The sequence below is a fragment of the Xiphophorus hellerii genome, chromosome 13, assembly GCF_003331165.1.
Source record: "Xiphophorus hellerii strain 12219 chromosome 13, Xiphophorus_hellerii-4.1, whole genome shotgun sequence".
Classification (NCBI taxonomy): Eukaryota; Metazoa; Chordata; class Actinopteri; order Cyprinodontiformes; family Poeciliidae; genus Xiphophorus; species Xiphophorus hellerii.
The window spans coordinates 16,266,561-16,293,458 of NC_045684.1; the positions used below are offsets into that span (position 1 = coordinate 16,266,561).

General features: G+C 38.3%; 3 protein-coding genes and 1 non-coding gene across 4 annotated transcripts; 3 read left to right on the forward strand and 1 right to left on the reverse strand.

Moving 5' to 3' along the window:
• Positions 1–3,854: 3,854 nt before the first annotated feature.
• On the reverse strand, positions 3,855–10,680 carry azin1b (antizyme inhibitor 1b). The gene is made up of 11 exons (XM_032581067.1): positions 10,495–10,680; positions 8,747–8,890; positions 8,419–8,617; positions 8,159–8,332; positions 7,765–7,937; positions 7,424–7,637; positions 7,258–7,332; positions 6,812–6,977; positions 6,557–6,666; positions 5,429–5,646; positions 3,855–5,324 (listed from the first exon to the last, which is right to left on the reverse strand). The coding sequence occupies exons 3-11, from the start codon at positions 8,518–8,520 to the stop codon at positions 5,249–5,251; spliced, it is 1,308 nt and encodes a 435-aa protein (XP_032436958.1). The 5' UTR covers positions 8,521–8,617; positions 8,747–8,890; positions 10,495–10,680; the 3' UTR covers positions 3,855–5,248.
• A 3,487-nt stretch (positions 10,681–14,167) lies between these two features.
• Positions 14,168–22,087, forward strand: atp6v1c1b (ATPase H+ transporting V1 subunit C1b). The gene is made up of 13 exons (XM_032581590.1): positions 14,168–14,415; positions 15,435–15,615; positions 15,695–15,762; positions 15,885–15,970; positions 16,488–16,582; positions 16,688–16,779; positions 16,948–17,046; positions 17,320–17,388; positions 18,321–18,413; positions 19,331–19,424; positions 19,593–19,690; positions 20,863–20,986; positions 21,184–22,087. The coding sequence occupies exons 2-13, from the start codon at positions 15,484–15,486 to the stop codon at positions 21,280–21,282; spliced, it is 1,149 nt and encodes a 382-aa protein (XP_032437481.1). The 5' UTR covers positions 14,168–14,415; positions 15,435–15,483; the 3' UTR covers positions 21,283–22,087.
• Positions 14,834–14,905, forward strand: trnag-ucc (transfer RNA glycine (anticodon UCC)). Its single transcript has one exon. It is a non-coding gene; the product is annotated as a tRNA-Gly (tRNA).
• A 1,176-nt stretch (positions 22,088–23,263) lies between the features above and the next one.
• Positions 23,264–25,982, forward strand: LOC116730522 (brain and acute leukemia cytoplasmic protein). The gene is made up of 3 exons (XM_032579819.1): positions 23,264–23,640; positions 23,809–23,951; positions 24,834–25,982. Exons 1-3 carry the CDS (start codon positions 23,502–23,504, stop codon positions 24,957–24,959), a joined length of 408 nt encoding a protein of 135 aa, XP_032435710.1. The 5' UTR covers positions 23,264–23,501; the 3' UTR covers positions 24,960–25,982.
• The last annotated feature ends 916 nt before the right edge of the window (positions 25,983–26,898 follow it).

Genomic DNA, 26,898 nt, shown 5'->3' on the forward strand with positions numbered 1-26,898 from the left:
TGCATTATAGCTGTCTGTGGATCATATAAGTCACTGAAGTACATTTGATGAAGTTTCCACATGAAAATAGAAATTAATAAAATTTCTAATTCGATCGAGTGTCAGGTTGCACTGTCACAGTTTAAAAAAAAAATCTAACTAATAGTCCGTTCACAACCACTGATGATAGCGTTAAACAATATGACAGCATTACTCCATTAGATGTCGCTGACTGATTCAGTACCTACAGTATCAGGTTACACAACACACCGGCCTAAACCAGAAGGTTGAACCACTCCCTGATTATCTCTGACATAGACATGACAGCTAATTTCTTAGAAATATGCAACAGAGAGCATTTCTTTACCACCCATGCAATTAGCTCTTTAATTTTTGTGCCATGCCTTGTATGATTGTTCTTTTTCTTAATAGCTGAAAAGAAATAAAAAAATAAAATGCATGTGAAGCTATAATACACTTGGTATGAGAAGGAGTTCATTGCTAATATAACAAGGATGGTTCAATACCCGACGCTGGTTTAGTTTCAGAAGCTTAAAGATTAATAAGACATTCATAAAATCACAGTTAGGTGCTCAGGTTTGGACATTTCACTCGTCATATGGAGGTCAGTGAGAGAAGGGTGTTAATGTTTTGCTACGCTATCTTCACTTTATCTAAATCAGCTTTATCCAGTTCAGTACCGCTATGGCACTGAACTGGCATTGTATTATCCATGGCTTAAGCTTCTGGTAGGGTCTCCCATGGGTTCTTGGTCTTGAGGGAGGGGTCAGAATAAGAGTGATTCAGTGACCTAAGCTATGAATAAGGGGAATCTAATTGAAACAAAGGGTCCCAGGATGGGGAAAAAGAACAAATTCTGGGATCACGCAAGCTGGGTGATGGATGAGGGTAGAGACCTGGGTATATTTTGGGACTAATACCCATATAGTCATGTGAAAGATTTAGGACTTCCCATTAAAGGATTTTCTCCCTGGGGATTAATAAAGTTTATTCTATTCTATTCTAAATATGAAATTGTTTTGAAAGAAATCTTCAAGCACCAATGTGTAATCTTAATATTCTTTATTCTGTAAAATGGAGTAATTTTATTACAGGTAAATATCAAGTTCTTATATCCTATCCACTGAGAGTTATTCCTGATAAAACTCAATTGATATGCTTCTTGTAGTCATGTGCCATTCTCTGACATCTGTCTTTGGAAGATTTATGCTTCTTCTTACTTTCAGCTGTGAGATGTTTAAGTTTCATTTAAAGTCACCCCAATACTGTAGGAGCAACATCTGGGCTTAAACCCAGTCCAGGACTTCTTCCATATTTCCTAATTCTCAGCCAGTCATTTCTGGATTTACTGGTATATTTTGGGTCACTGTCATCTTGCAGGGTCCAATTCTGCTTCCTCTTGGTTCTTATTACAATGTCGCATGTTCCGTAAAGGTCCAGTATAATGAATTTTTCAGGTATGTAGTGCTATTTCATAGCACAATCAAGTTGGACTCACCTGTTATAAAAATGCTGCCTCGGGTGATTAAAGGATTTCTCAAACATGCATGAAAGAATCAAAGCAGCGCTCCAGGTATGTATCCATGAGGACATAGCATTATAACATGTAAAGCTCAAAAAAGTTATTTTATATGGTAATTCAACCTCTGGCTTATGCCAAACGTGTCCTATTCTGATGTTAAAATTATGTAATTTTACTAATCTGTCTGAAAATGTTCTGAAGTCTTTTCTTCAGCTTTTGTTAGTTTTCTAATTATGCTTCCACTTCTTTATATTGTTCGAATAGCTTATGAGTGTCAATCTGTCAGAATATGTTATGAAAACACAAAAGTTCTTGTCGGGTGTCGTAATTTTTTATATTGTCTGTATGGTGTCAGTTTGAAGAACCCGTTTAACCTTAAATCATCCCTGTGCACTTTGAGAAGTAAAACTGCCAGGATAAAATCCACAAAGAAGAAGGAATAACAGAGACAAAACATAATCGGCCATACAGTAGGTCTGAGCTTTAAACAATGTAACACTGTGCTTTGTCTTTAGCATCGCTGATGAAAATATTGAATGGAAATATAGCAATATAATAAAAATTAAACAGCTTAAAGATAATCTGATGGCATCAGTCATTTAGTTGTCAAAGTCTACTCACCTCACAGCATACATGTTTCCAGAAGATAACGTTCCTGGATTTGCTGGGAGAGTTTGCATATTCTCCTCCTACATGTGTGTGGTTTCTCTAGGGACTCTGGTTTCTCCCTTACCAAAAGCAGGTGTGAGTGCGTACGTTTGTCTACCCCGCATGTCTTTCTTCGCTGCCCTTTTATGGACTAGCAACTTGTCCAGGGCCGTCACTCACCAATTGACTGCAGGAGATAGGCATCAGCAGCCCCTGTGAAGCCTAAAAGGAGGTTAGAGCAGTGATTTCATTCCTACAAGTGAAACTAAAAGTTGTTGAAACTCCTGTGGATCCGATAAATATATGTGTCTTTATAAATCATATATACCTGTGTACTTATGTGTGTTACCTGTATCATTGGACAAGAAGTGGTGCACACCCTGGAGGGTTTGCCAGGAGATCACAGAGTAGACACACAGCAATAGTCTCACCCATTTGAATATTACATAGGTCCAATAAAATGGGACATTTAAATGCAAGAATGTTATATTATGGCCTGTTACAGGATAGCCATTCATAGGGAAAATTTCAGAATTAGTTTTGTATGATTGATAAATTTTAAAACATGCATAGAACATATCTGAAAAATTTAACGTAATCTAATAAGATACGAGAAACATTTTTCAATTCAGAAGGAGTTCTTCCAGAAAAATTAAATCCTAAATTGACCCTTATATTTTTTACAGTTGATGTTTGCTGTACTTTGATCCAACAGGCTTCAAAACAAGTCTGTAGACTTGTACTGTTGTAATACTGATAAGAACTGGACAAAGTATTTGCCACAAAATGTGGGTCATCCTTTATTTTCTTTTTCTGATAAGTTGCTAGGTGTGGTTTTCTTCTATGAATCCCTGGTATAAATTTGGATTATGTAATTTGATAAGCCTTGGTGAACCTTGATTACTGATATAAAAGCATAGTTGACATCACTTTATTCAATTTGTTGATTAGATAATTCCTGGCTGCTGAGAGGGAAAACAGCAGCCTTAAATCTGGATAACTGATTGCTTTCTTTTGCGCCACACTTAAATGATTCAGATCAAACAAGTTTTAATACAAGACAAAGAGCAAATAAAATTCCAACCAACCTGGTTCTCTGCGGAAAAGCAATTTCTCCATAAACCCAACAACTGGTTGTGCCACCCTTAGCAGCAAAACGACCCTCAAGCATTTTTAATAAATGGCAGAGTGATCTTTGTCCCACTAATCCTTGTGAATCGGGTTGAGGTTTTCAACCCTTTAAGGTTCACGCCAAAGCATCTCAATCATTTTTATGTCCAGACTTTCACTAGGCCACCAACCACATGTTCTTTTTTCTTTCACTCAGAAATGTAATGGAGTGTGTGATCAGAGCCTTGTCTTGCATGCTTGAGCTTAAGGCCACAAACTGTTAACAGGATATTCTTCTCAATTAAATCAGTATTCCAGGTTCTGCAGCAGCCCAGAGTCACACCAACCACAACGTTCCACTTTTCCTTCACCAGGCCACAGACTACTTCCCCACAAAGCCAGATATATTTTGACAAACGTGAGATTTTGTTTTTGCCTCTGAACTCTTGTTGAATCATGAACACTAAACTTAACAGGCATACAGGCCTGCAGGTCCTTTTATTACATCATAATCTGTTAAGTCGACCACTGTTCTTATTTTATCGACCTCCAAAACACAAAACGCTTGCACAAGTAAGAGTTTTCAGTCAGAAATGTATTAAATTAATCACTTTCATTACTTTAACAAGCACAATTTACAGTCAAAACAGGCTATGGTCCATTAGTGCCTTAGACAATTAATACATTAGTCACTTGTAAAACACAAGGGCAGGATTCTTAAAAATTGCTGAGTCACGTTACCTATCAAGTTATCAAACATGAAGCTGTACAAGAGACTCTGCGTTGTGCCCCTCATGTCTTTCAAGAGGCACAATGAAAGATCGAACATGTCATTTATCAGAGGCCTGTGTTTAACTATCAATGCCTATCATTTTAAAGATCGACATTTATGTACTTTTGGTATGAGTTTTTAATATCATATGTGACTAAGATAGCTAGCTTTTGGCGTCCTTTGTGAAGGACCAAGAACAACACCAATGTGTAGATCTGAAAGCTGGTTGCTTCAGGTTCTTTTAATCCAAATAAATTTGCGCACCTTTAACCAGACTGACCCCCTTCTCTGTTAGAGACAAGGAGACGTGTTACTGCGTGGTTTCTCTGCATTAGCAAAAGGATGTGCAATGAGAAAAATTCTGCTGCTCCCTTTGAATGAAGGGAAACCACTGAGGTCACAGCACATCTAATCCTGTAGCGTTTAAAAAAGTAAATAAATAAACACCACATAAATATGTTATCAGGAAAACACTGATAGACGGGCCACAGCATATTACCTGGACTAAACACATTCAAAGATGGAGTTTGAAATATGCCATGGTAATATTTGATTCCAATAAATAAAACACTGAGGTGAGCTGCAGTTGAGCGAAAGGTTAGATAATTATTGTTTCTATACAAAGAAAGGGGTCCGACAAACAGATTCGACACAAAGTACTGAATCCAAGAAGAAGAAGAAAAAAAAAAAATCATGTACAGACACAATGTGCTGGAGTTTACAAGACTGTCAGATTATTAATAGACAATTTGACTTAACTGATTAAATTATACAATTTGTAAACTGACTTTGATTCAAAAATAAACCTTCCCAAACCTGTTGGGCTCCCATCTCCAACGAGTCATCCATTTTGTTGCATAATATCATCTGAGCTTAGACTAACACTCTTTTAGCCGACAGATTCAGTCCTTCAGAGAGGAGCAGGACTCCGATTATCAACCAGGTGAATTTAGGATTAAATCGAGGCATCGCACAACTAACTGTTTCCCATTTCTTCAAGCAAAGGAAAAAAAACAAAAACAAACAAGTCAAACTCTGGAAGGAAATTATTGATGGGACACATTTTTTTTCCCCCAAGGTGGCTGGAATGTTGAACACATTTAGCCCCTTGTCCGAAATACCACGCCGACCTCTCTTCTCACATGGTGAAAGCAGAGGAAGGAACATCTGTGCAATGGGACAGGGGCAGAGTGCTGCTACATGCTGTACTGGAGCACAGAGAAGTTCTTCATGGCACTATCCAGCGCCACGCCCGCCTCCTGCATTTCATACCTGTGGAGTACAGCAAGTATGGATTTTAACTCATTTTCTTTGCTTCTCTAAGTGTAGCACTTTTTTAAAATTTATTTTTAACTGCTACTTTTCTCCAGTCTTACCAGTCTGGGGTGGAGATGGTGTAATAGACAGGCAGCTGGCTGCAGGTGGAGACACAGCTGAACTCCTCCAGACCGCAGGTGCCCATGTTGGAGAAGAGGAGCCAGTCTCCCACCAGGAGCTCTGGCATAAGGCAGCGCTCCACCACCTGGTCCAGCTGGTCCAGTGACGGGCCCCACAGACTGCTGGGATACACTGCTTCATCAACACACAATGCATGCTGCAGAAATGAAGACAAAAAAAAAAGTTGTTTAGAAGAAAATGTAGAGATGATCTCCAGTGTGAAAGCATACAAAAATCAATCTTTAATTTCTGAGATTGTTCCGTTAGCTCATTGTCAAAGGTCACAACAGATGACAAAGCAGCAAATATCAAGTCATGAATCATGTAGTCGTTTTCCTGAATGGTTATCAGCCAGCTTCCAACAAGCTATGTCTGATTAGCGTTTCCTCAAGTCAATTGAGACCAAAGTAAACATTGTGTAGAGGTGAACAAAGATTTAAGATGCACCAATTCAAAATGGCTTTCTGGTGAAGAGGTGCATTAAATACGGAATGATTATCACGCCAAGTCTGCATGAGCTGACTACCAGTATCAGGGGTTGACAATGTTTTTAAAACGTTACGGTTTCAAAACAACTAAAGCTTTCAGCAACTGGTAACAAAAACATGCCCCTTCCCCACATATTGCTGGTCATTTGGCTGAAAGGTTTTTCCTTTGATTACAAGGAGGACAAATTTGGCTGCATGGACTTTTATCATGTTTGAAAAATGAACACCATATTGTGTGTCTCACACAAACGGAGCATTGCGAAGTCTACTTCTCGTCACAACATTTAACAAATATGTAAGACTCGTGCTTGTGTGACACATTCGGAAACATGGAATACTTTAATGTCTTTCTGCAACTTTTATTACCATCTTAGCTTTGGGCAATCACTGGAAAACAGCAATCGAGTGAGGTTGCATCACACTATGGATCAAAAATGTCGCTATATGGAACGTTTCATTTGGATATCATATATCAAAACACAATCATGTGCTGCATTTTCATGAAGCTAAAACATATTTCTGTGTTTTACCAGATCTGCTGTCAGTGTGTTGGCTCTCCTGGGTGGAGGCCTTACTGACCTTGTGCACCAATGGAGTGGTGATGATGTTCCCCAGTAGCTTGTGGCTGAATGAGCCATAAACACCTTCGTTCATGTAGTACAGGAACTCTGTGTCCTCATTCTTCTCACCTGTTGTAATACATTTAAACATGTTAGATATACAGTAACATTTCTGAGCTATGAATTTAAGAGTCGACATTCATTTCAACACCTTTTGCTCCAATTAAGTACATTCAAACAAGAAAAGAAGCGAAGAACAATTCAAACATCTCACCTTGAGACAAGTTGTCCCAGCGGCGAGTCGCCACCTGTTTGCCAATAACACTGACAGCCAAGGTGAAAGCAGAGGCCACATAGAAGCAGCCAGGCTGCGCCAGAACCTGCACACCTGATCGCTGGGGGAAGTAGGCGTCCAGGAGAGGTCGCACTGCAGACTCAACCTACAGGAAAAGAGAAAAAAAATTATTCAAGCAGATTTTAAAGGAGCGCTCAAACTAAAAACACAAATATTTGACTCAATTGCTGGCTTCTTATTTAGCATAAGTTTCTATCTTCCAAAGTGCTGCTGGAAAGTGGCAACTAAAACATAACCTGCATGCCCAGAGCAAAGTGTACAGATTTTGAGCTACTTTAATATCAAAAATAAAATTCAAAGCAAAACAAAATATAGATTAGCAAAATTTGGATTTTTGAAATCTCGTCATGACTATTAAAACTGACCTGTTTGAGCTGAAACTCAGAGCCAGTAAATCCACCACCGATATCCAGGATCTGCATGTTAAAGCCCAGATCCAGCTGACAAGGGAAAACAAGTTAGTCGATCCCAATAAAACTCCATTTACGTCCAAACGTTTTTTTTTTGTTTTTTTTTAAAGCTGGTGCTTACCCCCATGTCAAATACACAGCGAGCGTCTGACAGAGCACGGGTGTAGGCCTGCTGCGGGTCCTGACAGGAGCTGGGGATGTGGAAGGCCGCTCCCACCACCTGGACCCCCCGCTCCTTGGCCATCTCCAGCAGATGTCTGCAGCTCTTCAGTGAAAAACCAAAGGGCATGCTGGTCTCTGCTGCATGAGCCTCGGTGGTTAACTGCAACAGCAGCCTGAACGAAAGAAAAGAATCCTCCAACTAAATCACATGCAACTAGAAGTTTACGCTTTGAAGTGTGTTGCATGCTCAAAGAAACATATTTCTAATAAACTGTTGATGACGAGTGTTTTCTTATTTACTTTGCCTCTGGGTGCAGGCGAGCAATCTTGGAGAGCTCCGCCTCATTCTCACAGATGAGGTGGTGTACACTGTTCTTGGCGGCATACTTGATGTGTGCCAGCTGCTTGAAAGCGCTCGACAGAATGATGTTTTCTGGGGGAACGCCGTGCTCCAGAACCAGGCTCACTTCAGCCTGGAGGGAGGAAAACACACAAATTAGGAGAAATTCACAGATTCCAGAAGAAAATCCCCCATGAAAATCCTAAAAAATAACTAGAGCATTACGTAAGTTTAATGGGTAACACTTATCAGCTGACAAGTAATCAATTGAGGGCTTGTGATGCAACTGCCCCAAAACACAAAATGCTTTCATAAGAGGATGAATCGCTGTGTTGATTAAAAAGATATCCTCACCTTGTTGGCACAAACAAAGCCCAGGCCCAAGGACGCCAGCACCTCAATGACTGCAGGGCTGCTGTTGCACTTAACCGGGTAGTAAGGCTGCACCTGCGGCACCATGCTCTGCCAGCACGTATGCTGGCGCATCAGGGCACCGAGGTCGCCCACCACAAACGCACTTTTCTCCACCTGTCAACACAACAGCAGTTAAACGGCGCAGCTCTTACAAAAATTCAGTTTTCACACAACCTCAGCTTATTCTAACCAAGACTGACCGTATCCTGTTCACAGATGTGTCCATCAATAACGTCTTCCAGAGTAACTCCTCCATCCAGGAGTTCAATAATGTAGCTTGGTTTGTCAGGGAATCCTTTCATCTTAACCGTGTTCCAATAAGCCGACGATCATAAAAAAGTAGTAAACGAGTCCGGGGGTCACGACTGAGCCAATGGGGTCCTGCCGGTATGCAACAAACTGGAAAGACGGACACAAACAGAATCAACATGACGCGACTTAGAAATTCTTCATTTGTTTTGTGTTTTTTAAAGTGTAACATTTTTGTTAGACTTGTTTTATTTTCATGCAGATAAAAGAAACACTAACATGGACAAGTCAGGAGATGGACCTGTCCCGCTATCAGCTAGGATCCCAAGGTGGCTCAGCGTTGAAGTCAAAGTGCTCCCGGTAAAGGGCCGCCCCTAGGCCCTCTGGGTAGCGCTCATACACCTGTACAGAGACAGGGGAGCCCTGGAAAAAAAAACAACACCACAATGTTAGACATGAATGCATGCACAAGAGGCAATAAAAAGGGCATCTACACAGAGCTGGCAATGTTACAATCAGCATCTGACATTTTCAAATGTTATACTGCAGGCTGCACTGAGCCCTCAAAAACAGCTTTGTATTTGCCATTTCAGTAATATGAATTCCCACTGGTGTAAAGGGAACACCAGTGATGTGTAGAGTGTAAATGCATGAAAATTCATCTATACACACAATAAAAACAAAGTGCCCAAGCAGTCCACTGAGCTTGTGATATTGTGATGACAACTGCAATTCAATATAGTCTGTAGCTTAAATTGAAATCCCGCAGTTATATTCAAGTGCAATACTGTATATGTACAGTACAGACCAAAAGTTTGGACACACTTTCTCATTTAATTCAATGAGAAGGTGTGTCTCATTTAATTCAATGAGAAGGTGTGTCTCATTTAATTCAATGAGAAGGTGTGTCTCATTTAATTCAATGAGAAGGTGTGTCCAACCTTTTGGTCTGTACTGTATATTTAAAAATTATTATTTTTTTGTTTATTTAGGTCACAATTTTTCATAGGTTTCAGTCTGAATGAAAACATAAATTAGCCCAAATTTTCACCTTTTAAAACTATGCCACTGTCCTAATTTCAAACCGACAAACATGACTCAAATAGTATCAATACTGATCCACAACTAAAAAAAAAAAACTAAACATAAAGGAAATACAGAAAATCAAATAAAAAAACAAAACAAAACTTTTATTCAATGTCTTTGCCTAAAATATACGGTAAACGTGACCCTTTCCTCCCTTATGTTGATGAGACTTGACTTAAAAAGTTTCAGAACCACAGAGGAGGAAACAGTCATGCGGCTTAAATGAGATCTAGGCCTCCTTAGTGTAACGTGTTGGTGAAACTCATCTTTAATGCCACTAAACTCTAGTAATAACAATACAATATGAGATAGTACTTATTCCGCAACAATTTAAATAGCTTGGTTATGTGTATTTAATACAAAAACGCTGGTATTTATCTTACTTCCACAAAAGATAACATGGCCGGTTTGTCAGGCATTTAATGCGTCGCCCCAAATCTCGCGCATGCGTTGTAAGTGAAAACACTGACTGACAACTTGACAAATTGAATATTAATTCAATGCGTCACCAAAGACGATCAAATAAACCACGGAAAACCAGTACCGTTACAAATGTCACAAATAAACGTGGTCATTTTGGCGACACGGACGGGGAAAACATAAACACGCTGGGTAAAGAGTCAAGGCAAGAAAAGCCGCTAACGTTAGAGCGGCTGTCGGCTGCCCTTCGATCGGAGATGGCTGTGTTAACGCCGTATTTTCATAATAATCCCAGAACAAACCTCAACACAAATCCACTACACGAAAAACACACTGAACCCGACTCGCTAAAGAAATATTTACATGTTCAACTTGAAACGGAAGACATGTCGAAATCACAGAGCGCAGCGAGCGGGTCTGTCATGTGTAGCAAGGCACCAGAAAGAGCAGCCCGCCATGTTAACGTCCGCTTAATGAATCCTCCTTGTAGCAACAGCCGGGGAACGGTTCGCTGTACTTACGTGAGATAACGGCCGAAAGGTTTTGGAAAATCGTCTTCTCTTTTTCGGCGGAATTTTTAAAGAGTAGTGGGCCCAACGTTAAAAGAAAGAAAGGAGGCTATTTTTGCCATATGTTTAGGTCGGAAACCCGCGTTGACTCGCTGCGTCCTCTCTGTCGGTTGGTGGGTGGAGAACTACTGGAAGAGAGCACGGGAAGTAGAAAAGGTAATCAACGGCCAGTGGGCGGAGCCAGTCGTTTCAGTTTCACCAATGAACGCGCTGCGTTTTTGAGCGCATACCAAATATGTATTTCCGAATATTGTAAGGTCCGCAGTATCCCCGGCTTGTTCATTTATGTTACATAACCATAAACTTTCCATACATGGCCGCACAATAAACCAGCCCAATACTACTCTTGTTCTGTTTTTAATAAGGCAACAATAGGTTGCTATGGCCGCACAGCTTAGCCGCAATAAACCAAATGTAGAACACCTACTTTTATGGAGAACTTACATCATTTAAATGTAATTGTAAACTAGAAGTCAATGTTTTTTTAAACGCTGGAAAAGCATGACAAGACAAATCTTTAATATAGTAGATAATTCACATCAGAGCTTATAGTGTTATCCACTTTTGAAGGTATTTACCCCACAAAAACTAGTTTCACAGTTGATATCCTTGATGTCCTTTATTCATTTTGTTGTTTCTCAATTTCAAAAACAATAACGTGCATAAATATGAACAAGATAGCAAAACATTGCACTTTAAAGAAATGTTTGGTATGTTTATTTGTTAAATGACAATAGAATAACAGATGTGTAAGAACACATATTCTGAGTATTAGTAAAATAAAGTATTCCCATAAACAAAGACTTGAAAAAACAGTTAAACTTATTACATGTCAACTACAATCTTTAATATATTTCTTTACATTTTTTGTGAAAGACCAAAAATACCAAAAACAAAAAGTAATGCATCATGAAGCGAAAGGAACAAAATGCAGTTTTCAAAATCTTTCCTAAAAAAAAATCAGAAGAAGACCTCTTTGAGACTGCACTTGAGACAGGAGCAGAACCACATTTCAGGATAACTGTAGCGAGAACTACAGGTAAATAATTTATAACTACCAGAAACCTGTGGGTACCATGTCTATCTGTTAAAACAAAATACAACTTGTGTCCTGAAGATGAACTACAGTCATGTATTAGATTGGTGTAGTCAAAGTTCAGATCCAAATCAAACAGAATCTTCGACTAGGCTTAAAAAAATAATGTACCATAGATCTCCATTCAATCAGATTGAGCTTGAGCTGCTGGTTTTCTTTTTTATTTTAATTTAACCAGGTAAGAGGATTAAAAAAATACCTTTCATTTATGGTCTCAACATGCAGAGGTAGCAGGTAAATACTGTTTTACAAAGAAGACTGAGGGGAAGATTAATCTTTGCAACTTTAAAGATGATAAAATAATGAAATTGAATTTGTAGCAAAAGTGAATTCAGTTCATTTATACAGCGCCAGTTCACAATATCATCTCAAGACACATTACAAAAAATAAATCCTTTCAATCATGCATAAATTTCAGTTTATTCTGGTTATCAAACAACCCAGTAAAGTTCAGTTTATTATTCAAATTAGTTTAAAAGATTTTCTATCTAAGAAAGCCCAGCGGATTCGAATGAGGCGTTGACTTGCAGCATTCAATCTTCAATTAAATCCCAATAAGTTACGTTGATTCTAACATGACAAAACGTGAAAAAGTTGAAGGATTATGAAGACTTTTTAAGACAGGAAAGAATGTGGCAGTTGTGACAATGCAAGAGGGTTAAGCAACATATCATGTATGAAAATGAGGTTGACATTTTCATACCTGCTATTCAAAGGCAGGCTCAGGCTGCCTTTGAATAGCTTAGGGCATTTTTCCAGTTAAGCTAGAGCTTGTTTTTGTGTATAAAGGAGCAAACAGCTTTCTACACTGTAATAATAATAATAATAATAATAATAATAATAATAATAATAATAATAATAATGCACTGCACCCACCAAAATATAGCTAGGGACTAATTTTCATGTCATTTTTTAATGAGGTTTGAGACTTGCTCGTGGGAAAGTTTGGAAAGTCAGTGAGCCAAAAGTTCCCTTATTGCAATAGGATCAGGCAAATCCAGCTGATTATAAGTTTTATACAAATAACCTCATTTCAGTTTAAAGTCTGTCTGCTTGTGTATCATGGAATGTGAGGGATTAAAATATGTCAAATTTTTAACTATTAACTCTTTGTATTTTCTTTGTCGCCCTGTCTTACTTTTTGTTCGTGATCATTTAGCCGAACCTTTTTAGATAATCCAGATTGATATAAGAGTTTTCTAATGCAGCATGATGTATTATATAAAATTCTGTAGACCACACACCGTTAAGACAAGCAGAAACGTTTGGCCTGCATCTGTCACGGTCATATGACTTGTGTTTTTGTGCTATGGAGGAACTGAGTGGGGTGGCCCAAACACCCTTATCTTTTTTTATAGCACTCCAATGAACTCAAAAAACACTCTGACTTATACACTAAAGATTGCGAAGAGGAAAGTCCGATATGGAAGTTTTTCAAAAGGTTTTTATCTACTTGATTAAACTTAATCTAAATGCTTTGAGGCATTCTGTACAGTCTGACAAGAAGAGTGAGTTAAATGATTTTTAGGAAATTTGTTTAATTCTCAAGCACTTAATATTTTGCATATTCTTATTCCAGACAAAAGTTTGTTTTTGCAACTTAAAGAAAAAGTAAAGAATGTACTTTTATATTCACGAGGACGGGGGGGGGGGGGGGGGGGGGGGGGGGGGGGGGGGAAATCCAATTTTGTGCTCCGGTTCCGCTGGGTCTCATTGAAATGCAGTCACTGTTCTGAGAAAGGAAATTTAATTTTGAGCCAGAAGTAACAGATAGAAACCAAAATTAGCATAAATAATCAGTTTCATATCCTTCAAACGTCCATGCTTAAAAAAAAAAAAATCCAAAGACAATTTTTTTCAATGCCTGAGATATGAGATAAGATGTGTGCTGTAGAGGATTTATTCTAAACAGCAAAATGTCTGATGACAAATTTAATGCAACATTATGATGCAAAAGTCATAAACGAGTCAAATGGGGGAAAAAAATCCAGCTATTCCATTTTAGTGTTTTTAAAGAAAAAAGAAACACATCAGCTTATTATTTATATCTACGTTCTCCTTATTGCAATAGGATCAGGCAAATCCAGCTGATTATAAGTTTTATACAAATAACCTCATTTCAGTTTTCGTTTCAGATGACTTTATTATCCGTCATCATAATAAAGTATTCACAAAAAAACCTCAAGCCAATTAAAAGTATATATCACAAGAAATGCGAGAGGCCCAGTGTAAACATTTAAACACAGAGTTGGATTATAAATGTGAAAATGTAACTATTTAAGAATTTCTACAAAATAGCTTTGCTCATCGTTGGAAAACACAGCTACTGATTTCTAGACATCTACTGCCCCCTAGTGGCAATAAGGTACATAGTACAGTACCTTTATCTCACCACATGGAGGCAATGTTTCAGAAAAGCTGAACTTCTTTTAAAGGCAGACAGACAGATAAACAGATAGATAGCTAGATAGATAGATAGATAGATAGATAGATAGATAGATAGATAGATAGATAGATAGATAGATAGATAGAAAGAAAACGGTACATTATCTTCCAAAAGAAGCGTTATTCTTTGCCACCATGGGAGGGCAGCAGTGTGAGGGAGCGGTTGCGCAAACGCAGAACTTCTTCCTTGATCAGCTGACCGTGAGTGAGATGCCCAGTTGAAGGACCTGTGAATGTTAAACCGTATATTTTCCGCTTCATATATGGAAAGCTGTGTCTGTTTCATTGAGTTAAATCCCGAGACCATCGCGTTGAGACCGCCAGGCTCATCGGTAAGTGCAGAAATCCTCTATTTATTAGTGTCGTGACGGCGTGAGGCTGCAGCGATAAACAAGCCCGTGTCAGCAGCAGCAGCAGTAGGAATAATTACATGAAGCGGGTTTATTCAGCTGCTTGTCATAGATGTTTTTTTTCTTGCACTAAAAGTTATCCGCAACTTAAAGACGAGCGATCCGTGGATCATGTGATGTTCATCCCCTTTAATGCAGATGATCACTGTTTAGCAAAGCTTCTCTGCTTAGACTGGTCATATGACCATAAATCACCAGACCTGTCTTTTTCCGCAGTATGTGGTTCTGAGGACACTTTGTAGCCATAAAGACATATAGGAAGTGTACAGTAGAAACAAGGAAACGAAATATTAGTCATCTGAGTTCTGTTCTGGACAGATGTCTTCCTCAGTATGTGTAAGCGTTGGTGGTATAGTGGTTAGCATAGCTGCCTTCCAAGCAGTTGACCCGGGTTCGATTCCCGGCCAACGCAAAGCTTTTTTTCCCCTTTTTTTTTAATGAGAATAAAAAATATGGCCATTGAAATTAAAAACATTATCATGTTGGATAATCCCGCTGTGTTGGCTTTCCCTGATTAGTTCAATATTAGACTCACACACTCTTGTTTTGTGCCCTAAATTCTGATAAGTGTTTTTAATCTATTGATGAGCAGGTCCTGAGCAAGTTGTGGCTTGGATTTAGTACAGTGAACACACAGTGGTTTGACATAGAAAATTAGAGATGAAACAGACTCTGTATGAACAGTTGAAGGGCCAAATAGGGGGAAACAAAAACAACTGTCAGGTGCAAGTCTTTTTTCTTATTTTTATAATGGGAGGACTTATATGTATAATTTGTGAGGTTGGTTTTAAATCAACATACATTTGTCCAGTTTCCAAGATTCTTTGTATTATTTTCTGTGCAGAAGACCAAATAACCTACTTACACTTGTGAAAAATAATCAACAGTGATCTCTACTTCTAAACTAACAATTCTTCTTCTTCCCTGTTTACTACCATCAGTGACTTCTCTACACTGGTAGCTGGGTGAACAAACTTCCTGAAAGCAGCCATGGCAGAATTCTGGTTGATCTCCGCTCCGGGGGAGAAGACCTGCCAGCAGACATGGGACAAGCTCATGGTGGCCACTACACGGACCAATAACCTGTCCACCAACCACAAATTCAACATCCCAGACCTTAAGGTAACGCAGTACGCTCACCCTATGAATTATCTACATTGTTGTTTTTCTTTTGTTGAATTTTAGTGTTTACATCAAACAGGTTGGGACTCTTGATGTGTTAGTGGGCCTGTCGGATGAGCTTGCAAAGCTAGACACTTTTGTGGAAAGGTAAACCACACCACTATGAGCTTGTATGGTTTTGTTGTGTAGTAGGAAACTTATTTTTTAGCTCAGTTCAGACTACATTTATCTCTAACTCTTTTATGTGATTGTTGTATTGGCACGTTCAGTGTGGTGAAGAAAGTTGCTCAGTACATGGCTGATGTTCTGGAGGACAGCAGAGACAAAGTCCAGGAGAACCTACTAGCTAACGGAGGTAAACATCATCAACATACCTGCAAAAGTGTTCATAGCCTTGTGACCTTTTCACATTTTGGCCACAAACATCCATTTGATTGTGATACACCATAACATGATCTATCACATAAAGTGATAGATTATGCTGAGGCTTTATGAAGCCTTTAGCTTTATGAAGCTAAAAGTGAGAGGACACATGCATTTTAATAGATAAAAATCTAAAAATGCTGTATTCAGCCTCTTTTACTCTTACTCTCAGTAAGCAAGTTGAAGAAGGTTTAATAAAGTATTTACAGATGCAAGCCACACTTTTCAGATTTTTAGTTGTGAAACTTTTTCTGAAAATCATGGATCATTAACTAAAGTGTTTATCTGCTACAAAATGGGAACAGATGGAAGTGATCTGACTTTTTTTGCAGGGCAGTGTGAATAAGCAGTAATAAAGCATCGCTTTCCCTTCATATATTTAAAAATCTGCAAGTAAAAACAGTGAAAGTGAAAAATTTGAAAGCTGACGACTTTTCTATGGGTTGCAGTCGACCTGGTCACCTATATCACCAGATTTCAGTGGGACATGGCTAAATATCCAATCAAACAATCCCTGAAAAACATCTCTGAGATTGTCTCCAAGGTAAACCTTCTCCCCTTTAAGTTACCTTTTACCAAAGTTTTTTTTGTGAATTGTACCTGAAAGAAAAAGTTTGGTGCACTAAATTAGAGTATTATTGACTTCTAGCAAGTGACTCAGATAGACAACGACCTGAAGGCCAGAGCTTCAGCGTACAACAATCTGAAGGGAAACCTGCAGAATCTGGAGAGGAAGAATGCGTGAGTAATGTTGAAGTTGGGTTTCCATTATTATTTTATTCTTAGCTGCACATATTGAAAAAAAAAACAAGCAAAAATGCTCAGACGGTTCTGATCTTTAGCTGGAGAACACACCGTAACAATAGCCTTTCTGCTAGCAGTGTGAAGTGACTTTTTGTGTTCTTCCAGAGGGAGTTTGTTGACCAGGAGTCTGGCTGACATAGTGAAGAAAGATGACTTTGTGCTGGACTCAGAGTACCTGGTTACCATGCTGGTGGTCGTCCCCAAGTAGGATAATTTGCAAAATTATCTGTGTGATCAATATGAGAGCAATAGGCTGAATTTCTGTAGCTACAACTTTGTGAAATGTGAAGATGCGTTGTTTTTTTTTTTTATATCATCGTTAATAACTCTATTCCCATAAACTATTATTTTTAATGCGTGTATGTTGCATTAAGGTGTTGTTTGTGTTTAAAGTTCTGTTTTTTTTATTATATTTTTATTTATAATTTTATTGTAAAACAACAACATTATGTTATTTTATTTATTTCTTCCCCCGAGGACGAACTACCTGGACTGGCAGAAGACGTATGAGACGCTGGCAGAAATGGTCGTACCTCGTTCCACTAAGTACGTCCGTTTGATTTTACATAAAATAAACATTTACAATAAGTAATTTAGTTTCTTCAAACAATTGGAACAATATGAATTGTATCTAGCTAAATGAAAGTATTCAAATATATATAAAAATAAATTACAAAAAAGCAAAAGTACGCTATAAATGATTATAAAAGAAAATTAATATTTGTCACTAATAAGTTTTTTCTACTGAACATGTTTGCTCATATTTTAGTGTAGCGAATAAAAGATGCCAGACATTTTCTCAACCTTTGGCAATATTCAATAAGTTTAAGTCATTTTTTGTATTGGTTGGTAACAGATTACAGGACATTTATTTTTTTATGTTCTTTAAATTAACTTGTATTTCATCAGAAAAATCCCATTGAAATAAAAAAATCTCTATTGCAAGAAAACCCTGGCCAGGACTGGCAGCAGCACGCAGGTAGTGAAGCAGATTTGTTATGTTGCAGAAGCACAACTTACGCAACATGCTTTTAAAAAAAATGTATTTATTTGAGTCTGCTCGAGTCCCACTCAAGTTAACCAGCAGCATTTTTGTTCGCTGGACACTGCTGCAGTGACAGCTGAGTGTGCTGGTCATTTCACTAATTTTTGCCATTTTGTACCTAATGTAATGTTTGATTTGCATTTGTCAGCACAGACCATTTCTCTCTCTAAATTATTAGCACTCGTCATAAAATTCCCACAGCGCTGAGCCACATACGGGATTTATGATGAGCCAACATTGATTCTGTGTCAGTATTGTGTGTAAATAAAGTTCACAAGCAGTCATTATAAGACATTGTTACCACATGCTAAGAATAACATGCATTGCAGTTGAGTCTAACGTTAATGAAATGATTCACTTGATTACTTGCTGTAAAATGCCAAACACGCTCTGCATTTTCTCACTGGAACGTATTCTCTGCTTTTACTCGCAGGCAGCTGTTTGAGGACAACGACAGCGGTCTTTTCAGTGTGACGCTCTTCAGGAAGGCTGTAGATGACTTCAGACACAAAGCCAGAGAAAACAAGTAACTTCTCCTGACTCATCTGATAAACACAGACATGGACACATTTGTTGGCACCTGCTTATATTGCAGTATTTTAAATGTCCTGTTACAAATATAGAAATATCCAATCCTTGATTTTATTAGATGTTTATTTGAGGTTGGTAGTATTGTTGCCTGGCAGACAGAGAAAATCCAGGGTTTAATCAGGTATAGACAATGACTCAATGGATGGAAGAATAGAATAGGAGTCTTTGCGGGTCCCTGTTATCTTGTTCACCGTCTTCAGCAGATTTGGACATTTGTCCAAACCAGACCAGCTAGGGATGTCATACGTGATAACTCAATTATTGTCTTGTAGGCCAATAACAGCGTATTTTTATAGACACTAACCAGTTGTAGCAGCTGTTTAAAAAAAAAAATAGTGCTTCATGTCTTTCCTCTCCTCTCCTTGCACATTTATTGTCTGTGAATTGGGCTGTGAATAAAAGCCACTTTTGCCACAAAACCATAAAAAAAAGCACAAAAACCGTATGTTTGTTGCATCCGTACATGTGTGTCAACAATGTTGCCTACATCTGTTACTTCTTTATTAAGATTTTTAGAGCTTTTGTGAAAGAATATTCTAACTGCTGTTCTTCATCTCATATTGATTGGCAGCATCCTGCATGAGTTTACTTGTTTTTGTAGTGAAACATGTTCATATATTATCATAAATCTGTTCATTCTAAACAGTCACATTAATATTGACAACTGAAATATGTTTTATTATTATTATTAACATCCTTTATTTTCCTTTATTGTCAAGCTCCCCAAAGGGTTCTAATTGCGAACTTTGCCTTTATTTTATTTTTCTGTTATTTTAGTGGCTAATGGCCAAGCAGACTCCTGCACATTTGTTTATTTTCCTTACCAGCTTTCTTCTGTGTATCCTGACTCAGGTTTACAGTGCGCGACTTCCAGTACAACGAGGAGGAGATGAAGGCAGACAAAGAGGAGATGACCCGCCTGTCCACAGACAAGAAGAAACAGTTTGTAAGACTGCCTTTCATTCACATACAACGTGACAAAGTACAGGATGTTAATGGGGGTAACAACAGAAAGTATGGAAGCAACTCTAAGTTGTTTCTGACATAATGTTCTGATACATGTAAAAGGACTTTCCTCAATGTTAAGCTATTTATTTATTTATTATCAATCTAGGGTCCTTTGGTGCGATGGCTGAAGGTGAATTTCAGTGAGGCCTTCATCGCGTGGATTCACATAAAAGCGCTGCGTGTCTTTGTTGAGTCAGTATTGAGGTGAGAGGTAGTTAACATGTTGTGTCGAGCATAATGTCAAATAGTAAGATTGATGGATTCTGGGTTGAAAAATATTGGGGAAATATGGAATTGTACTATTTTTATTTTGTTTTGTTTTTTAGATCTGAATAAGTACCGTATTTTCCACGCTATAAGGCGCACCTTCAATGAATGGCCTATCTTAAAACTTTTTTCATATATAAGGCGCACCGCATTATAAGGCGCATAGAACAGACGCTACAGTAGAGGCTGGGGTTACGTTATGCATCCATTAGATGGAACTGCGCTAAAGGGAATGTCAACAAAATAGTCAGATAGGTCAGTCAAACTTTATTAATAGATTACAAACCAGCGTTCTGACAACTCCGTTCATTCCCAAAATGAATAAACAGCTGTTTTATTATTTTCCCCGAGGTAAAGTAAGTGACGTGGTATTTTCGTGACATAGTTTATCTTTTAACAACAGCAAGGTATAACATATAGTGGAGGGGAACTTTTCCTCGATTCAATAAACACGTAAAAAACAGTCTGATACTGTTACGGTAAATCAAACGTTAGTGCAATCACAATATATATCCACTTCCGCACCATTGATTCGTTCATGTTAAATTCTCTCGCTGCTGCTCTATTCCCGTGTTCTACTGCCTGACTGATCGCCTTGAGCTTAAACTCTGTGTCGTAAGAGTGTCTCTTAATAGGAGCCATTTTGGGGTCTTTACACAAAACCCAGCGTGCAGCACGCGCTTCTTCTTCTACCGGGGAAAATGAAGTTAGTGGCTGCTTACTGTAGTTGCGAGACCTGTTGTGGCTCAATATTGGTCCATATATAAGGCGCACTCTCGGCTTTTGAGAAAATTAAAGGTTTTTAGGTGTGCCTTATAGTGCTGAAAATACGGTAGATTAAAAAAAGAAGACTGAAAAATGATCTTGGGTTTTGAGACTTTATTTTCATATATAAAAGTCTCATACTTCGATCAAGGCTGGACCCTTTTGATTTTCTTGTCCAATAAATTTTTTTGTGTGTGGAAGTGTTGCTCCCTGGTGATGTCATATTGCATATGCAGCTTAAATGTAAAAAGGCCTGAATATCTGCTGTAATTTCATTTTTTATATTAGTACTCAAATGTTAAAAAAATGACTTGGCATTAACGTGGTGACCTACATCTATGTAGATACGGGTTGCCAGTTAACTTCCAGGCCATGCTGCTTCAGCCCAACAAGAAGAACATGAAGAAACTTAGAGAGGTGCTGAATGACCTGTACAAACACCTGGACAGCAGTGCTGCCGTCATTGACGTGAGTTTCAGCCATGGCTACGGACTATCTGATGAAATGATTGTGATTACTTAGATAAAGCCCATCATTTTTTAATGTACCCATCAACTAATTGATACATTAGGTTTTGATACATTGACTAAATGTACTTTATATAAGCTAATATTAGATATAAGTGTAATTTGACTTGTGAGCTGAACTTTGGTTTTGGCCTCCAGGCTTCCATGGACATCCCAGGTCTGAATCTGAGCCAACAGGAGTACTACCCGTACGTTTACTACAAGATCGACTGCAATCTTCTGGATTTCAAAGTCTGAAAACCTGGCTATTACCTTAATATGCTGTAATGTTTTGATGTCACATGCTTACTTTACAAGCTTTAATTTATTTTGTTCTTTCACCCGATTTTTCCCTCTTGTTTCCCTCTTTTGGTTTCCATTAAAATATTTTCTTGTACATTTCTAAGTCAACACATCAAGTATGACTTTCTTGTAAGAATACAAAAGTGCTCAGCTCTACAGATTTTTGTTGTTTGTTGTTTGCTCCTCGTTGTATATCCATAGTCTCTCCGGTGACTCTCAGGAGCACTGGTGACATTCCCTATTTACCTTTAAAAAGTGCATTTTTAGTGGAGAAATAAACATGTGGGAGATCTGAGAGTACGGCTAAACACCGTGGTAATTTATGCCTCAGTATAAACAACCGTGTTTTCTTTGTTGCTTTTTTCAAATGTGTTGTGTTTATTTATCAAAAATAGGTACCTGTTTATATGTACGATTAAAACACTGCATTCCTTCTCTTGATGTGATCTGTGATACCCTAAATTGATCAGTTTACGAAAGGGCATTGTTTACTTCATGATTTCCTTGAAGAATATCAACACTGGTATGTGTGCTAATGCTGTGTTGTTAGTGTGAAGGCAAATAAACCACATGTTCAAAACTTAATGTGAAAATAAATTCAATATGTAATATATACAGTTTTTATTGTCCTCTGTTAGGCAAACAAACCTGCTGCGATGTAAATAAAACCGTCACAAAGGATTAAATAGTCAAATAACATTGCAAAATTTATTGGGATTAACTGAATTTCAGTTTCTGGAATTAAAAATGGGAAAATAAACGCTTGATCTAGAATAGTTCTTGTCAGTAAATACAATTTTGTATATAATAAGCCATTGTAAATTGGGCCATGAAGCTAAATCTAAAATCAAACAGATCTTTGGGAGATCAGTGTGTTTTGAAGATTTATTTCATAATAAATTTGTGACTATGGTTGCTGTGAAGATGGTTTTGTTCTTTTCAAGCTGTTAGTACAGTTAATCCTAAAAACTGTGTGCACTCCGTACAGGTTTCTGATGCACTGTTACTAGTAAAGATGATTAAAGTACAGGAGCCCAAGAGGGTCAAGTATTTACAAAACCTGCAACAAAAGCAAAATGAAAGAATTGTGCTGTACTGCAAGATTTTACACAGACGGGATACAGTCCAGTCTCAGCAATAATTATGAAATAGCCCTTTGGCGTTTACCTCTTTTACCATCCTCCTGATTGTGCTTGTTTGCAATCCAAACTTGAGTCCTTGTCCAACTGGGTTTGCCACATTTCTTTTTTTTTTTTAGCTTTTTATTTAACGCTCTTAATGAACTCAGGTTTAGGTGAGTGGATGTTTTCTTAGTAGAACTTACTGCGTTATTGAGATCAACACCAAACATGCCTTGTCCAAATGGCATGTTTTCTTAGCTTTCCCATTTTGAGGAGTGACCAAAAAACATTTTGTACATTTGGACTTCATGTACAAAATAAGATCCAGGCACCATAAAATATTAAATAATAACAAAATGCTTGCAGTATATAAATTTCATAGAAACTGTTGAAGGTGTAAATAAGTGTGACAGCAGGAATTTGATTTGAAAAACATTCCTACATGTGCTTTTTACCCTCTACTGAATAATTACGCTGACATTAAATGCTGGAATGAACAACATTTAACCACACTTTAGCAATAAAATATGAATGTAATTTAATTTAAAACATTTTACATGTGTTTAGCCCATAAATACGACAAATCAGCCTGAAGATTATTAACGATAAATTAATAAAACAGCAAACAGGGAAGCGTGGTAGTGTCATGAACTTGTCGTGAACCTTTCTAAATATTTTTGCTCAACGCTGCTAAATAATTTGGATTCGGAGTAGTATTTGTTTGCACGATGATAATGACGATGCTCGCCGTAGTGATGATGCTCGCGACGTCTTGAGCGGAGCCAATCAGCGCTCTGAGTCTGCGCAGTGTGAACTCCCTCCTCTCCTGATGACGCACAAGACCTCTGTGTGTGTTGATGCTGGTCAGCTGCTGACAGCCTGTGGAGAGAAACATCAACTACCACCACCAGCAGCAGCAGCTGATGAGGATGATGGAAGAAGAAACGGGGACTGAACCGATGTGAAGGATGCTGCTGCTGCTGTGAGACAAACCGAACCGTGTTTCCACACCCCCGCTTTGATCCGTGTCAGCGTCAGCTACACCTGCCGTGGATGGTTTTCTCGATGGGTTGTGGAGGGAGTCGGGCGGACGCGATAATCGAGCCGCGGTACCATGAGAGCTGGACCAGAGAAACAGAGTCAACATGGCTTACGAACACGGACGTAGATCCCCCCGTCTCGGTCCCGAACAGTAAGTTGGATTCTAGGATCTCTGGCTGCAGGCCAATTGCCTCTTGAAAGCCACTTCATGTGGACTGGAAAATTATACTCAAGTGCAAAATGCGAATCACAACTATTCCCAGCAGACACAGGGCCATATGTTTTATTCATTTTTGTTTTGGTTATTATTCTGTTAAAGGTAAAGCTGTGGAGGCCGGTCTGAAGGAGAAGAGGATGGTGACAACTGGAACCCAGTGTGGGAAGCAGGCCATCACCACCAATGGCTCCAACCACCAGAGGAGACCAAGGCGCTCCTTGACTGATGGACAGTGCTGTGAAAAAGTACTTTTCTCCCTTACATATTTCTTCTGTATTTGCTTTTCTGTCACACTTCGGTGTTTAAGATCAGTAAACAAATTTTAATTTCTGGGAAAAACATGCTGAGTAAATTAAAATGCAGTTTTCAAATAATAATTTCAAATAGTGTAGGAAAGCTACCTAAACCAAGCTGGTCTTATGTAAAAAAGCAAGGTGCGTCACCCTTGGCCATCAAGCATTTGGGACTGATAATGGGTCTTTTTCTTCTCTGTGCATAAATTTTGGCTCACTTTCCTTTGCAGACATGTTTCAGTTCAGTTACATTCAAGCATAAATTGTCTGCTTAACATCACAAAACAGCATCAAATCCAATTATGTCTCACACTGGTGGCCAGACATCTTCTCACTGGATTTTTGGATTAAATGTAGAGTTCAGAATTCCTGCAAGTTTTTCAGGTACTATTTGTTCACTATTGTTCTCTCATTGGCCTCTGAGATTTGCATAGGACAGCTGTAACACAAGTAGATGAGGCCCGTTATGTGCACTGGATTTTATTATCAGTGCAAAAAGGGACTAAATACTGTACATGTGCATGTTATACATGTTCAGATTTAGCAAAATGTGGAAAACCTATGTAGATTGGTACTCTAGGTAAAGATGCATAAAGAGCTTGAATATTTTGTTGGAGCAGCATAGAATTTATTATTTTTTCTATGCCGCTCCAACAAAATATTCAAGCTCTTTATGCATCTTTACCTAGAGTACCAATTGAACGGTGGATATTCAATCAGTTAAAACCAATTCAGCTCATATCACTGCAGCAGGATTGATTGATTAACTCTGGTCATTGTTGTCTTCTCACTGCCTAGTGTGGTACAAAGTGATATTTAAAATCTTTTTCACAGCCAAGTACTCGCGACTCCAAAAGAGGATCATCGAAGGAGGCCAGCGCTTTGTCCAAGGACGGCCAGCCTGTCAGTGTCAACAGCCCTGGAGCTCCTGAACCGGAGACCGCCTGCGACGAGAGATGAAAGAAGAGCTGCAACACTGTGAGGAGGCAAATTAGCTGGGCTGCAAGAATATTTAATCACACAGCAGGGCAAGGACTTTCAGACGTGTCCGGATGATCTTTGCTTGTGACTTTGCGCCGCTCTGGCTCCTGAAGGCAGCGGTTCACCTACCAGGCGCCTGCTTACGTCTCCACCCAAAGACCTCGAGATGCTGCATTGCTGTTGCATGTGTGAGGAAGAGAGTGGGAACCAAACACTATGCTTTTTTCTCCATGCTCATAGTACAAGTCAGGGAATATGTCACTGTGTTAAGACAATTATAAGAAGAACAAAAAAACAACATTTGACAAGGAGAGCTTGCCCCATATGCACACAATAATCTCAATCTGCACATCAGTTGTGCTCTGTGTCGGGGCTTCCTGAAGAATTTGCTTTTGTTCTTTGTGCAAATATTTTGTTGTTGGAGTGTGCTGTTTAAGCCCAGTCAGTGCAGTGAGTAATTTTCATTAAAAAACAACAACCTTAAAGTGCTGTTTAAGTGCTGAGATTGGGGTGTTGGAAACTTGAATGCTAAAGACGTTCTTCTTCAGCCTTTGCAAGATAAAAAAGAACTACACCTGCATGTGCCTACAATTCCTCTTAATTTGAACAGAACTGTTGATTTTTTTCAGTATTTGTTCTGTATAATGTGCTGTATGGCTCTGTTTAAGTCTCTATTTTGTGTTTAGTGGAAAATGGTATTATTTACAACAATGCAAAGTATAACATTGTTGGGGCTCACACTGATCTGCATGTGGACATCTGTATTATACTGCTAAGCCATTGGACTTCAAAGTATTTTAGATAACAAGAACTCATGAAATAAACTCAGGAGGTCAGAGGTGACGATGTAGAGCGGTAACCAAACTACTGACCAGCAGATGGCGATGTTGAACACCTGATGCTGCAGAAGGCTTACAAGAATCAAGTGGAAGCTGTGATGCTCAGCTGGGCTTGAATGTAAATAAAAGACAATCTATTGGTTATGACTTCAGCCAGACTTGACAAGGTACGCCTGGTTCTTCCCAAGAGTTTTAATTATTAACTCAGTCACACTGTACTTATGTTTCAAAACAAAGTTTGGAAAACAAACTTTTGAAACAGTCTAACAAGAAAACAGAGGGTTCCAAAACCAGTATCATATCTGAAGTTCATTGGTCACAAAACTAAAATATATATGTCAGAAAACATAACAAAACATAAGAACAAGTTTACATCTTGATGCTACCACCTGAATGGAGCATCAGAGAAAAAAATTAAAATAAAATAAAGACAATTATTTTGTTTCAGTATCACTGGGCAACACTTCTGACAGCAACTATTTTTTTTCTCCTTGTAATTCACACAGCGGTCTTAAACAAGGAAAATGAAGGTTCCAGGTTCTACATACCTTACCTGATGTAAGCCAGAATTGAACTTTTGCACTTTTCTTTTTATCTCATCAAAGTGACCTCTGACTGCAACATTAGATTATTAAGGGATAGGGATACATATAAAATACAAAAGTTCTTTGAAAGGAACCACACACTGGTGTTCTTGAAAATATACAACAATCTACCAAGATTAGAGTAAAAATATTGCTTACATTCTTTACTTGAAGCTTTGGTGACATGCTTAAGAAAGTCACCTCACAAATCTACCTAAAGGTATAAAATTGACGGATTGATTGATTGATTAGTGATGCGATTAGTCATTGAGGCCCAAAAGTCCCACAGAATTACAATCATTACAATAACCTTCCTCCATCTCCCTTCAAATTAAACTGAGATAAATAAATATATTTGTGATTATCTGTATCATTTTTGGAGTTGATAAATAAATAAAAAAACAAATAAACAAGTAGGTTGTTCATATATCAAATGTTTTGAAACAACAACAACAAATAGAAATAACTTAATAAATAATTTGCTTAACGTAAACA

Coding starts and splice junctions, on each gene's coding strand:
- atp6v1c1b (XM_032581590.1), top strand. CDS start 15,484: ATGGCAGAATTCTGGTTGATCTCCGCTCCGGGGGAGAAGACCTGCCAG. Junction 17,047..17,319: donor ATGCTGGTGGTCGTCCCCAA/GTAGGATAATTT, acceptor TCTTCCCCCGAG/GACGAACTACCTGGACTGGC. Junction 19,425..19,592: donor CAGACAAGAAGAAACAGTTT/GTAAGACTGCCT, acceptor TTATCAATCTAG/GGTCCTTTGGTGCGATGGCT.
- LOC116730522 (XM_032579819.1), top strand. CDS start 23,502: ATGGTTTTCTCGATGGGTTGTGGAGGGAGTCGGGCGGACGCGATAATC. Junction 23,641..23,808: donor CCCCGTCTCGGTCCCGAACA/GTAAGTTGGATT, acceptor ATTCTGTTAAAG/GTAAAGCTGTGGAGGCCGGT. Junction 23,952..24,833: donor ATGGACAGTGCTGTGAAAAA/GTACTTTTCTCC, acceptor TCTTTTTCACAG/CCAAGTACTCGCGACTCCAA.
- azin1b (XM_032581067.1), bottom strand. CDS start 8,520: ATGAAAGGATTCCCTGACAAACCAAGCTACATTATTGAACTCCTGGAT. Junction 7,333..7,423: donor GCTGTGTATTTGACATGGGG/GTAAGCACCAGC, acceptor TTCCCTTGTCAG/CTGGATCTGGGCTTTAACAT. Junction 6,667..6,811: donor CTGGGACAACTTGTCTCAAG/GTGAGATGTTTG, acceptor GTATTACAACAG/GTGAGAAGAATGAGGACACA.